Raw genomic sequence first — 14,236 nt, forward strand, 5'->3', positions numbered from 1 at the left:
GAGGCCGAGGTAAGAGGATTGCCTGAGCCCATGGGTTTGAGGCCAGCCTGGGCAACTTGGTGAGACCTCATCTCTACAATAAATCAGAAAATTAACGGACATGGTAGCATGTGCCTATAGTCCCAGCTACTTGGAAGGCTGAGGCAGAAGGATCGCCGGAGCCCCACAGGTGACTGTGAGTGTGCCACTGCACTCCAGCCTGGGCGACAGAGTGAGACTCCAACTCAGAAAAAGAAAAAAAAAAAGATCCTTGTGACTTTAAAAGGTTAAAAGATGGTACTCAAAACTTGTGATCAAATACCTGTAACCCTCCGCTCTTAGCTTATAGAATAGTTTGCTTAATCACTGTGGTATACTTTTATATATAAAGCTTCTTGTTGAAGGGAAGGATGAGTCCTTTTCTCTAAGACACCCACATTCTCCCTTGAATTTGTTTTCCTCTCTATAATAAACTATACACTGATTCTCTCTGTGACTCGCTCTTGAATTCTTTCTCATGGCAAAGTCCAGAACCACGGAGCAACCCCCCATACCCTGACATTGAAACCCACAGAAGGCCTGAACCGAGGACCATGCTCATTGTGGGCTCCCCAGCACTAGCAAACAGTAGGTGCTCAAAAATGCTTCTTGCATGGATGGATGCAATTGCAACAAATAGACACATCCATTTATACATCTCCATGATGATAATAACAGCAAACGCTTAGGAGCCAAAGATTGTGTTGAAGACTTTATGTGTATTAAACCCTAAGACTCTTCCTCATTTTACAGAGGAGAAAACTGAAGCACAGAGAGGTTAAATGACAAGCCCAAGGTCACACAGCCAGTAAACAAGATTTAACGCCAAATCTGGCTGGCTCCAGGGGCCTGTTCTTTCCTCTTTACAGCCTTGTAGTTGAAGGAAACCAGAATATGTCATTCCAAATTATACCTCTTTGGCATAATGTTATTTTCAAGGCCAGGTGCAGTGGCTCACGCCTGTAATTCCAGCACTTTGGGAGGCCAAAGAGGAAGGATCACTTGAGGCCAGGAACTGGAGAACAACCTGGACAACAGAGTGAAACCACATCTCTACAAAAAAAAAAAAAAAATTTTTTTTTGAGCTGGAGTCTCACTCTATTGCCCAGGCTGGAGTGCAGTGGCACACTCACAGCCCCCGCAGCCTCAACTTGCTGGGCTCAGGAGATCCTTCCGCCTCAGCCTTCCAAGTAGCTGGAACTACAGGTGCACACCACCACACCCAGTTAATTTTTTGATTTATTATAGAGTCTCACCAAGTTGCCCAGGCTGGTCTCGAACCTGTGAGCTCAGGCAATCCTCTCACCTCAGCCTCCCAAAGTGCTGGGATTATAGGCGTGAGCCACCATGCCTGGTTAAAAAAAAAGCTTTTAAAACTAGCCAGGTGTGGTGACCTTCAGCTACTCAGGAGGCTGAGGTGGAAAGATTGCTTCTTGAGCCCAAGGGTTCAAGACTGCAGTGAGCTGTGATGATGCCACTGCGCTCCAGCCTGGGCAACAGAGCAAGACCCTGTATCTCTGGGGGGGAAAAGCAAATTATTTTTGAGCCGAAGGCAATTAAAAAGCAGCAGAGGAAGAACTCTCGCTGTCCTTCATTCCTGCCTAAAGGCAAAATATAAATTCCCCTTATCAGCCCAGAGGAATCTGAAACCTCACTCTATTAGTTTCTTGCCAGGTATTCACTGTCCTGTTTCCCGCCTAAAACTGCTTTCCTTTGTCCTGTCATTTCTCTACTACTGCGTTGTTCTTTGCTGAAGATACTCTGAAGTAGCGTTCTAAGCCACTGCCTGGAGTTATTTTCACTGAGGTTTCTCTCAAGTGATTATTGGTCTGTCTCTTGTTCTTTTGTTCTGGGGGCCTTTCCCAACTAAGCACTCATGAACGTTGAGGAAAAAAAATGGATTATTATTTTCTGAAACAGTGTCTCGCTCTGTTGCCAGGCTGGAGTGCAATGGTACCATTCATCGTGGCTCACCACAGCCTCAAACTCTCGATCTCAAGTGATCCTCCCACCTCAGCCTCTCGCGTGGCTGGGACTCAAAGTTTGCACCACCATGCCCAGCTAATTTTTTTTTTTTTTGAGTTGGAGTCTCACTCTTGTCACCCAGGTTGGAGTGCAGTGGCACCCTCACGGCCACTGCAGCCTCAACCTGCTGGGCTTAGGTGATCTTTCCACCTCAGCCTTCCAAGTAGCTGGAACTACAGACACATGCCACCACACCCAGCTAGTTTTTTTGTGATTTATTGGAGAGACGAGGTCTCACCAAGTTGCCCAGGCTGGTCTCGAACCCACGGGCTCAGGCGATCCTCTGGCCTCGGCCTCCCAAAGTGCCTGGCCCTGGCTAATTTTTAAAATATTTTTTGTAAGCCGAGCTCTCATTCCCCCTCCCCCCAGCCCCTGGCAACCACTAATCTATATATATGTGAGTATGTGTATATATATAATTTTTCTTTGTAGAGACGAAGTCTTGCTATGTTGTCTAACCTACTCTCAAACCTTTGTCCTCAATCAATCCTTCCACCTCGGCCCACACCCCCCAAGACCCCGGTTTACAGGTGTGAGCCACCACACTCAGCCAAAAAAATTACCTTTCCTCCCCTAGGTAGACTCCAAAGCGTTTCCTGACAGAGTCTGAGAACCCTGCACCCTTCACATAGGGGCTGGGCACAGGTGGACAGGGGCAGAAACTGAGATGGATAGGGCCTCCTGGACATGGGAGGGAGGCGCAGTGTCTCCTGGCATTCCCAGTCCAGGTCTCCATCTGGCTGTCCCCTCCCCTGGAAAAATCTCAGTGGGTGTGCAGTCAGGCACAAGGAGAGAGAAAAGTGTCCTTCCCAGGAGTAGGGCCACCCACCCAAAGCATGGGAAACAAGCCAAAACACCACCCCAACCAGGAGCAGCCCTGTAGTGAGGGCTCAGGGAAGAGCAGGGGTTCCCTCCTGGCCTCATCTGAGCGCACAGCTGCCTGGGGCTGCTGGGAGGGGGAGGGAGAGAGCTGGGTTCTCATCCCTGACTCACAGCTGGGGGAACATCTGCCCGGCATGTAGCAGCTTACAAAGAGCTTTCATGTAAATGGCCTCATTTGGTCTCCAGACAACCTGAGAGGGGGGGAGCTTGTTCCCACTGTACAGATGAGGGCTCCAAGCTCAGGGAGGTTCACTCACCTGCCTGTCCTTTGTGCAGAAGCATCCCAGACCCCAGAGTGGGAGACCCCCTGCAGTCCAGCAAGCTGGCCCTCAGGATGGCTTGACACTGTGCCAAGGGTGTTCCAGGTGGCTGCTTTTACCCACAATCCTCTGGCTCCACAGGCCGGGTCTGTGGTCTAGCTCCGTGGCTGCCCTGGGGCCTCCCCCGCCCATCACCAAGGTCAGCTTCCCCAGGTCAGCGTCTGGCCCTCCCTCTGGCTGTCCGACCTCCAGGGCATGTGGACATCAGCACGTGTATATAAACAGCTTTATCGCTGGGTAAGATTTACCCTTATGAAGTCTACATTCTGTGGGCTTTTTGTATATTCAGTGTTGTGCAATCATCCCCACGATCTAATTCCAGAACATTCTCATCACGCCAAAAAAGCAACCCTATGCCCCATTAGCAGTTACCCACGTTCCCCCTCCCCCCGGCCCCTGGCAACCTCTAATCTACTTTCCGACTCTAGGGATTTGCCCGTTCTGGACATCTCACATAAATGGAGTCATATGCTATTTGTCCTTTTGTGCCTGGCTTCTTCCACTGAACATAACGCTTTCGGGGTCCCTCCATGCGGTTGGGATGTGAGTGCTTCTTTTCTCTCCCTGGCCAAATGACATTCCATTGTATGATGGACCACCTTTGTCTTCTCATTCACCAGCTGATGGACATTTGGGTTGTTTCACGTTTTGGCTACTATGAATCACGCCTTTATGAACGTTTGTGTAGAAGTTTCCGTGCGAACTTATGTTTCCAGCTCCCTGGGAGTGGAATTGCTGGGTCATGCAGCAACCCATTTTGAAGAACGGCCAAGTTATTTTCCCAAGTGACTGCACCATTTTCTAATCCCATCAGCAGGGCATGAGGGTTCCAGTTTCTCCACGTCCTCACCAGGCTCTTTTAAACAACTAGCTCTTGTGTGAACTAATAATAGAGGGAGAACTCGCTTGTTACCGTGAGAACGGCACCAAACCATTCATGAAGGATCCTCCCTCATGACCCAGACACCTCCCACTAGGCCCCGCCTCCAACACTGAGAACCACATTGCTTTTTTTTTTTTTGAGTTGGAGTCTCACTGTGTCGCCCCGACTGGAGTGCAGTGGCCACTCCTGGCCACCGCAGCCTCGACCTGCTGGGCTCCAGCGATCCTTCCGCCTCAGCCTTCCAAGTAGCTGGAACTACAGGCGCGCGCTACCACGCCCGGCTCATTTTGATTTATTGTAGAGATGAGGTCTCGCCAAGTTGCCCAGGCGGGTCTTGAACCCACGGGCTCAGGCAATCCACTCACCTCAGCCTCCAATTTCAACAAGAGACTTGGAGGGGACAACTTCCAAACTATATCATTCCACCCCTGGTCCCCTAAATCTCAAATCCTTCTCACATTGCAAAACACAATCACCCCTTCCTAAGAGTCCCCCAGTCTTAATTCAAAAGTCCAAGGTCTCATTTGAGACTCAAGGCAAGTTCCTTCCACCCATAAGCCTGTGAAATTAAAAAAACAAGTTATTTACTTCCAAGACTGGGTAAACATTGGGTAAATACTTCTATTCCAAAAGGGAGAAAACAACCACAAGAAAGAGGTAAGACCGGGCACAGTGGCTCATGCCTGTCAGTCCAATACTTTGGAAGGCTGAGACGGGAGGATCATTTGAGTACAGGAGTTTAAGGCCAGTCTGGGCAACATGGTGAGACCACATCTCTACAATAAATCAAAAAATTAGCCGGGCATGGTGGCATGCACCTGTAGTCCCAACTGCTTGGGAGACTGAGGCGGGAGGATCACTTGAGCCCAGGAGGTCGAGGCTGTGGTGAGCCATGATTGTGTTGCTGCACTCCAGCCTGGGCAACAGGAGTAAAACATTATCTCTAAAAAAAAAAAAAAAAAAGATACAAATTAAGTTAAAAATTTAAAAAAATTTTAAAAATGACATTGTTCAATAAATATCAGAATAAAAATTTTTAAACAAACAAATAAAATAAATTACAATTTTTAAAAGGGGCAAGAGGTCCCATGCAAGTTTGGAAACCCAGCAGGGCAGACGGGAAACCTTAGAGCTCCAAAATGACCCCTGACTCCGTGCCCCGCCACGCCTGTGGCTTTTCTGAGCACGGCCCACTTGGTTGTCGTCACTCTTGGAGTTGAACGCCTGCAAAAATTTCCCAGGCTGAGAAGGCATCCCACCCATGACTGTGTCATTCCGGGGTCTGGAAGGCATCAGCCCCGCGCTGACAGCTCCAATAGGCAGTGACCTAGTGGGGAATCAGCATGCGTGTCCAATTGTGTGGCAGGCTTCCACCCGGAACCCAGGCTTTCCCAAGCTTCCTCTGAAATCGAGGCGGAAGCTGCCAAGACTCCGGCACCCTTGGGTTCTGCGCTCCTGCGGACTTAACATCATGTGGAAGCCACCAAGGCTTACAGCTTGTGGCCGGAGCATGGCCCAAGTTGCACCTGAGACTGGCTGGAGTCAGAGGCACCAGGATGTGGGAGTAGCTTCCCTAGATGGCTCAGGGCAGCCAGGCCAGGCCTGGTCCCTCAAACCAGTCCATCTGCCTAGGCCTGTGATGGAAGGAGCTATCTTGAAGATTTCTGAAATGCCTTCGAGGCCTTTTTCCTATTGTTTTGAATATTAGCACATGGCACTCTTTCTGTCATGTGATCTCTCTAGCAAGTGGTTGCTCCCAGGCTGCTAGGATTCCCCACCTGAAGACAGTTTTTCCTTTGGCCAGTTTGTGAATTTTCCAAATGTTTACGCTCTGCTTCCCCCTTAACTATAAGTTCCAACCCTAAACCATTTCTTTGCTCACACATCTAATTGTAGGCGTTAGAAGCAACCACACCACTTCTTGAACGCTCTGCTGATCAGAAATTTATTCCACCAGATACCCTAAATCATCACTCTCAAGTTCAGCCTATCACTAAGTTCTAGGACATGGACACAATGTAACCAAGTTCTTGGCTAAAACATAGCAAGGGTGACATTGGCTCCAATTCCCAATAAGTTCTCATTTCTTTCTGAGATCTAGTCAGCCTGGCCTTCACTGCCCATATTTTTTTTTTTTTTTTTTGAGTTGGAGTCTCACTCTGTCGCCCAGGCTGGAGTGCAGTGGCCGCTCCCGGCTACCACAGCCTCAACCTGCTGGGCTCCGGTGATTCTTCCCCCTCAGCCTTCCAAGTAGCTGGAACTACAGGCGCGCACTACCACGCCCAGCTAATTTTTGATTTATCGTAGAGATGAGGTCTCGCTAAGTTGCCCAGGCGGGTCTTGAACCCGTGGGCTCAGGCAATCCACTCACCTCAGCCTCTCAAAGTGCTGGGATTACAGGCTGAGCCACCGAGCCTGGCTACTGCCCATAATTTTTATCAGCATTTTGGTCACAACCACTTAACAATTTTTTTTTTTTGAGTCAGAGTCTCACTCTGTCACCCAGGCTGGAGTGCAGTGGCACGCTCATGGCCACCACAGCCTCAACCTGCTGGGCTCAGGTGATCCTTCCACCTCAGCCTTCCAAGTAACTGGAACCACAGGCATGTGTCACTATGCCCAGCTGATTTTTTTATTTACTGTAGAGACAAGGTCTCACCATGTTGCTCAGCTGGTCTCAAACCACTGAGCTCAGGTAATCCTCTTGCCTCTACCTCTCAAAGTGCTGGGATTACAGGCATGAGCCGTTGCGCCTGGCTAACAAGTCTTTAATAATTTCCAGACTTTCCCTTGTCTTCCCATCTTCTTAACCCTCCAAACTCTTCCAATCTCTGCCTGTTACCCCGTTCCAAGGTTGCTTCCCCATTTTCAGGTGTCTTTATAGCAACACCCCACTCCTGGTACCAATTTTATGTGTTAGTCCATTCTGTGTTGCTAAGAAAAGAGGTTTATTTGGCTCACGGTTCTGCATGGTGCCAGCATCTGCTTGGGTTCTGGTGAGACTTCAGGACATTTTTACTCATGGTGGAAGGCAAGAGGAGTAGGTGTGTCACATGGTGAGAGTGGGAGCAAGATAGAGAAGAGGGGTGCCACGTTTTTTTAAACAATCAAGTCTCATGTGAACTAATAGAGTGAGAACTCACTCATTACCATGGAGAGGGCACCAAGCTATTCATAAGGGATCTGCTTCCATGACCCAAGTACCTTTCTATAGGCCCTGTCTCAAACACTGGAGATCACATTTAAACATGGGATTGGGAGGGGACAACATCCAAACTGTATCATCATTAGAGAAGTCACAGTTCAGAGTGGAGGAAGATAGAAATGAAGACTAAACTCTCTGTGATCTTTTTATTCTCTTTCTTGCTGAATTCTTAACTAAGGTACTTGGGAAGCCATGCCCTACAAAGTCTCAACAAATGGGTTTTTATTAACCCTATATAATGTGGCTTACTTTCCAACCTGACTCTTACTTTCCAACCTGGCATAATAACACATGACAGATATAGAAGGGAAAAAAAATATTTTATGAACCTGCATCTCTTGGGGAAATTTGCATCTGTTTAGAATTCCCTTCCTGGGATCCCCAGAGAAGCTAGACATTTGCCATGTATCCTTTCTTATGGCTGCCACTTATGAGGTTTCATCTACATACAGAAAACTTGACTTCCTCAAACTGCCCCTTGTCTCAATGCAGCATTTCCTTTATGGGTTTCAACATTCCTTAGACATAGCCTAACTCTTGCTACCAATTGTTAGTCAGAGAATCTTTGAATCCACGTCTGACCTGTAAGCTCCTGCTTCGAGATGGCCTGCCTTCCCGGGTCAAATCAATGCAAATCTCACATGTACTGATTTATGGTTTTAAAAAATAACTTTCCTAAGATGTATATAACCAAGCTTCAATTCAACCACCCCAGTTACAGATTCTCAGGACCTCCTAGCACGGTGCCAAGGTCACTCAGAATAAACCTTCTTAAATATTTTACAAAATTTGGCATCTTTGTCTTTAATCAACAGACATAAGTCTTCATTCGTGCATTGATTAGTATATATCAGGCAATGAATGGACCAGACACCATGAGAGACACTGACAAGATATTTTCTCCACCCTCATGAATTGTTTTAATGAAGAGTATAAGCCCTTTACCAGCAGTTCTCCACTCCCATCCATTGGTCCATCTGTAGACTCATCTACCCAATCATTCATCCATCCAAAGGTCAAACATTCAACCGCCTGTCAATCAAAACATCCACCAATCCATTTATCTCCTCATCCATTCAACTACTCGTTTACCCATGCAATCATCCTCCAGCTGGCTACTTATCCATCTTTCCACTTATCCTTTCGTCCAGTCAGCCAACCATCTATGCTACCATCTATTTATCCATCTACCTACTATTTTACCACCAGCCCATCAACTTATCTACTCATCTTTCTATCTATCACCTATCTAGCCATGTATTCTTCCATCCAACCAACCATCTACACAATCATCCATTCATCCATCTCCAACCATCGTACTACCAACCTGTCCAATATGTACTCATCCTTCCATCCAGTCAGTCACCCAACTGTCCCTCTATCCACCCATTCAACTTCCCATCCACCCACCCAACTATCCGTCCACCTGTCCGTCTACCCACCTCTCTGCTCTATCCTCCATCCTTCCAACCAACCACCATTTAACTATCAGTCCATCAAACCATCCACCCATCCATCCAATCATCCATTTTAACCAACGAACCATCCTTCCACCCATTTGTTCCTCGGTCTGTCCATCAATACAACCACAGATCCACCTATCATGGACACTTGGGCTGGGACCCCGGCTTAGGTAGGTCAGGCTGGGCAGGTTGAGAGCACCAGGAAGAATGCTCCAGAGAGGGGCTCATTGGACACAAGCCAGGAGGGAGTTGCAAGCCAGCCTTTTTCCTCCACTTAGACATGAAGCCTTTGCTCCCTGACTGGAAGCTTGTATCTACTGTACTTGACCAGTTATGCCCCCCACTGCTTCGGATTGCACTTTAGGACATGCATCTCTCACCACTTCCCACCTTCTGAGATGGTTATTTGGACATGGAATCGTTCATGACATGTGGTACCCCCCATTTCTTGAGCCCGTCCTATGTGTCAGGGACCTGACAGGTCCTCTATCATTTAATTTTTATAACGACAGTGAGGCAGATAGTAGGTCAACCCCCATTTTTCAGATAATAAAACTGAGGCTCAGCGAGGTGAAATACCTTTCCCAGGGTCACACAGCATGTGCATGGGGGACCCTGGCCTGCAAGCCCTTTTTACAATTTTGCAGGAAGCAGGAGAATTCCCATCTCTGGGATGGGAATTTTTGCAGGAATGTCACTGCCTTGGAGACTCTTGATCTCCAAGTGCAGAGGGTATGATAGAAGCTAAAGGCTGAGTCATTGTGAACGACAATGAACCTTTCCTTCCCTTGACCCCCTGGCCAGTGTCCACTCATCTCTCTCTCTCTCTGTCTTTCTTTTATTTGAGTTGGAGTTTCACCATGTCACCCAGGCTAGAATGCAGTAGCATGAGTACAGCTCACTGCAGCCTTCACCTCTTAGGCTCAGATGATCCTCCCGCCTCAGCCTCCCAAGTAGCTAGAACGACAGGTGTATGTTGATTGTTTTGTAGAGACAAAGTCTCGCTGTGTTGTTCAGACTGGCATTCAGCTCTCAATCTCGGCCTGCCCTCAGACCCTCAGACCCTCACCCCACCTTCCTCTGTCTGTGTGGTCACTCTCCCCCTTATTCAGCCATTCCCATCATCCTCTGGTCTGGGCTCACACGTCAGTTCCTCACTTCTCCAGTCATGCCAAGATCTCCCTCTTTTTTCTTTTTTTTGAAAGCAGGATTTGTTGAGAGGACAGAAAAACTTCCACAGTGGGAGGGGAACTGAGGGGGTTGTCTGAGTTCCCTCTTGACAGCCTGTTGGCCCTTTTCTGTACTTACCCGGCCATTGTAATTCTGGTTTGCTGAATGTGCATCTCCCACCAGGTGGAAAGTTCTAGGAGGCTGGGACTGGTTCCCAGCACCCGGGAAAGCACAGGGCAGGTGCTAGACAAATGTTTGCTGAAGATTCAGCCCCTCTGAAATTTTCTGACCTCTTGCCAGCCAGCCATACCCCCTCTCCAGAGGCTACTAGCCATCCCCCACTGAGGACATCTACCCAGCATACCCTGCCGGGTTCCAGCTCCTGGGACCCTCCAAGTTCATGGTTGATCCCTGCTAGGGCCCCTAACTCTCACCCAGGGCCAGGCATGGGTTAAACATTGGTAGGCAATGCCTGGAGTGTCTCCCCATCCCCTCACCTGCTCCACGAAGCTTCCCCAATGCCTGTCCTGTACCCCAAGCACTTGGAGACTGTCTGGTGACCCTTTCCCTAGTTAGATGTGTCTCAGAGTGGGGTCCCCAGGGCAGGTGGGGTCTGTCATGTGGCCCAGCAGCTGGCCCGGGGCTGGGTCCCGGCCAGCCTCAGATGTTTGCAGAAGGAATACATGAGTGGGTGGCTGCGTGTGGCCAAGGGAGGCCAGAGCCACCAGCTCGGATGGCAGGCGTCTGGTGGGATCTGGTTCCCTTGGACAAAGCCTGGTGTAGGGGGCAGGTAAATAAATCATGAGGGCCCTGGGATGGGGCTGGGGCAGGATGACTGACCTCATTCTGGGAGTGCAGGAGCTGACAGCTGGGTGGTGAGTGGGCTGGGGGTGAGGTGAGAGGGTCGGGGGGACCGTCGGGGACTGCCCAGCCCTCCTCCGCCCTTTTTCCTTGAGAAGCAAGAGCCTGAAGATCCGTGGGACCAGGGGGAGCCGCTGGCAGAAGGCAGGGAGCTGGGAGCACAGGGACAACCTGGGGCTCTGGAGGGCGGGCAGGGGCTGCCTTTCTAGAATTCTGGGTCCATGCCAGGGGGGGTATGGTGGGGAGGATAGGAAGAACAAGGAAGGACGGACCGAAAGACAGATCGATGAGAGAAGGGGCCCCAGGGCCACTGAGGGAGGGAGGCCGCAGACGGCCATGAGTGGATCAGAGACCACAGAGACGCTGCTGGACCCAGACAGAGATAGATGGCGGCAGGGGGAGCAGGGTGGAGAGAGAGACCCTCAGAGCCGAGGGGGCAGAGGGGGAGAGAGCCAGACGAAAACCGAGCAGGGAGGATGTCGGGGGGACCGTGAGCCAGAGATGGAGACAGACCTTTGGGGGAGAAGTAGACCAAAGCCAGGCGGAAGGGCCAGGACGGGGGCCGCAAAGACGGTCAGGCGAGGCTGGCGGGGGGGTCTGTGGACAGCATGAGAGGCTCTGCTAGGCTGGCAGGGCTGCAGGGAACTAGGAACAATACAGGACTTTGGGGGCATGAGGCTCTCCCAGCCCAGGAAGGGAGGGACGGAGAGGAGGGCAGTGGGGGTCCGGGGACCATACCCACAGCTGCCCACTAGGCCACCCTCCCACAGGACCAGGAAGGCCGGACGGGGGCAGCGTCCCTCGGCCAGGAGGAGGCGCCAAGCCCCACCCCCATGGCCCTGCCCCAGGGCCCGGCAGATGGCAGCCTGCCCTCGGGGGACCCCAGCCCCTCTGAGGGCACTCCAGGAACCAGCCAGGCCCCTGCCAGCCCAGCAGCCACCCGGCGACGGGCACTCCTCCGAGAGCTAGAGGCCCAAGTGCAAGCAGCCTACGGCCAGGTAAAGGGGGCAGGGGCAGGAGCTGTCCTCAAGAGCGAGGGGACCGTGGTGGGACAGCCCCATGCCCTAACAGTGGGCCCCTGGAGGACAAGCCCAGGGCCTAGCCCAGGGAGGGGACCTGGAACACACATGCTGACGAAGGGGTCTGTCGGCCGGTTGGCGAGGCCAGGGCGATGCCCCTTCCCTACTCCTGCCCTCGCCAGCATTCAAAGCACCCTTCGGCTCCCCGCGCAGGAGGAGCCGATCCAGGGTGGGGGCAGGAGCCGATCCAGGGTGGGGGTCAAGGGCACGGAAACTGGGGAGTGCTCTGAGGTGAGGTCCCAGGGCCCAGGCAGCGTCCTGGCAGGGACAGAGAGAGTTGCTGCCTCTCTGGGAGGTGCAGGAGAGGGTCTGCAGGGTTGACGCCATCCAGAATCGGGTGCCCTTCTGAGGACCCAGCCTGCCCTGGCACACGGGGTGCCCGCTTTCCTCCTCCCAGGACCCTGGCCCTGCTTCTGGAGACATTAAAGCTCTCCTGATTGGGAGAGATTAGGGACAGGGGTGGGGGCAGAAGGGTGCTGGCGAGGGGGTGTCTGGAAGACCCCGGGGAGGAAGCGCAGGGATGCTTCCGGGGGGCCTTGGGCCCTGAGGCCTCCCTCGCCAGAGGAGGAGATGCTCAGAGATAATCCCGGATTAGGACCCAAGCCCCGGGCCCAGGGCCCCCCGCCTGCCTGCCTGCCCACCCGCCCCATCTTCCCCACAAAACCCTAGGAAAATCCCCTGCAGTGCTCCCAGGCTGTCTCTGGGAGCGGCTGGGGGCTGGCAGGAGTGTGCAGCGGCCGCCGAGGTCCAGCCCCGGGCTGCTCCCGGGACTCCGTGCCGGGCATGGTTCAGGGTCCCATGGGGAACTGTGCCAAGCGGCCCCGGCGCCTGGGGCCCAAGGTAGGAGGGACCAGGGGAAACACGAGGCCAGGAGACTTCCTGAAAGACCAGACGGGGGTGGGCAGAGTCCTGCGAGGGTGGGGCTGGGGTTAGGGTGGGTGAAGAGATGGAGGGATTGGTCAGCCCACGGTCCCAGGTAGAGATTTTTTTTCCCAGAAGCCCCCAGACTCTCACCCGTTCTGGTCTTGGCGCCCACAGACCGCTGGGTCTCCTATGCCAAGCTCACCAGGCCCCCACAACTGTCCATCTGGGCGCCCCACCTGTGCGACAGGTCCGACCTCTCTGCTGGCCAGCTTTGACCTGGGAGACACAGAGGTCGGGCACAAGGCCTCGCTCTGCCACTGGCTTTCTCAGTGACCTTGGCTTGCCCAACTGAACAGTAGGGGTGGGCCCGTCCAGACGAAAGTGTTCATGATTGGGGGTCCCAGACGGCTTGAGCCCCTTCCCCACTGTCCCGGTTTCAAAGGCAGGAGCGCCTGGCGAGTGGGGGTGGGGAGGGGCAGACGGACGCCAGCTCATGGCCGGCTCTGCTGCAGGACCCCCGGCAGTGGCCTGGCTCCCCTCCAGGGGGATCCCGCCCCAGGCCCAGCCCCAGGCCCAGCTCCGGCCCCAAGGAGCAGGGGGGTCCCGATCCTGGAGTCCCAGGCTACACGGTGCTCAACAGTCTGGTGGGGCCCGCCTGTATCTTCCTGCGGCCCAGCATCGCGGCCACCCAGCTCGTATGTACGGTCACCCGTCCGCCGGCCCGCCTGTCCCTGTGCCCTCGCTTCGCCTCTGCTGGGACAGGGAAGGGAGGGAGAGAGTATTGAGTGGGAACAGGCATCGGAGCAAAGACACGCAGAGCCCGGAGTGGGGGCAGAGAATGAGTCCAGCGACAGAAGAGACATTGATGGTGACATCGAGGCTGGCAGGGCCAACCCTGGGGTTCCGCCCCTACAGAGGGAGATGGTGTGGGTGGAGAAACCTGGGCGCGTGGCAAGGCGGGGGGACCCCGGTCGCCTGGGCCAGTGAGCGGGACTGGGTGGCAAACAGGTTTCAGCAGTGTCAGACAGACACGGGCCATGTGCGTGCGTGCGGAGTTGGGGGTGCAGGCCGGGGCGGGGGGAGCCCCGAGGAGGGCAGGTGCGTGGAATTTCTAACCCTTCTGTGCCCCCTCAGGACCGGGAGTTGCGGCCCGAGGAGATCGAAGGTAAAGGGTTTGAGAAGGAACTGGCTCTTTGGATGGGTGGGTGTGGGGTGGGTTGTAAACTTGGTAACTATATTTAATAACAAGGTATTATACACCTGAAAATTGCTGATAGATACATTTTAAGTACTCTCTCCTCAACAAATAATAAGTATATGAGGGAATGCATATGTTAATTAGCTCTATTTACCTAATTTACTATGTACACATTTTTCAAAACATCATATTGGATACAATATATGTACTCAGTTTTTATTTCCTAATTGAAAATGAATTATTTAAAGAAACAGTGTTAATCTCTTCT

General features: G+C 52.3%; 1 protein-coding gene across 2 annotated transcripts in view; it reads left to right on the forward strand.

Moving 5' to 3' along the window:
- Positions 1-11,660: 11,660 nt before the first annotated feature.
- Positions 11,661-14,236, forward strand: part of CABP2 (calcium binding protein 2) — a 7,157-nt gene continuing 4,581 nt past the window's right edge. Inside the window, exons 1-3 of one of the 2 annotated variants that reach the window (XM_008073493.1) lie at positions 12,615-12,746; positions 13,283-13,465; positions 13,905-13,935. In XM_008073493.1, the coding sequence (XP_008071684.1) occupies positions 12,690-12,746; positions 13,283-13,465; positions 13,905-13,935 (271 nt within the window). In that variant the 5' untranslated portion in view covers positions 12,615-12,689. Of the gene's footprint in view, positions 11,826-12,614; positions 12,747-13,282; positions 13,466-13,904; positions 13,936-14,236 lie in introns of those variants that run through there. The other variant, XM_021706430.1, reaches the window with a different exon arrangement.

Source organism: Carlito syrichta, unplaced genomic scaffold, assembly GCF_000164805.1.
Source record: "Carlito syrichta isolate Samal-C Ts95f unplaced genomic scaffold, Tarsius_syrichta-2.0.1 Scaffold115695, whole genome shotgun sequence".
Classification (NCBI taxonomy): Eukaryota; Metazoa; Chordata; class Mammalia; order Primates; family Tarsiidae; genus Carlito; species Carlito syrichta.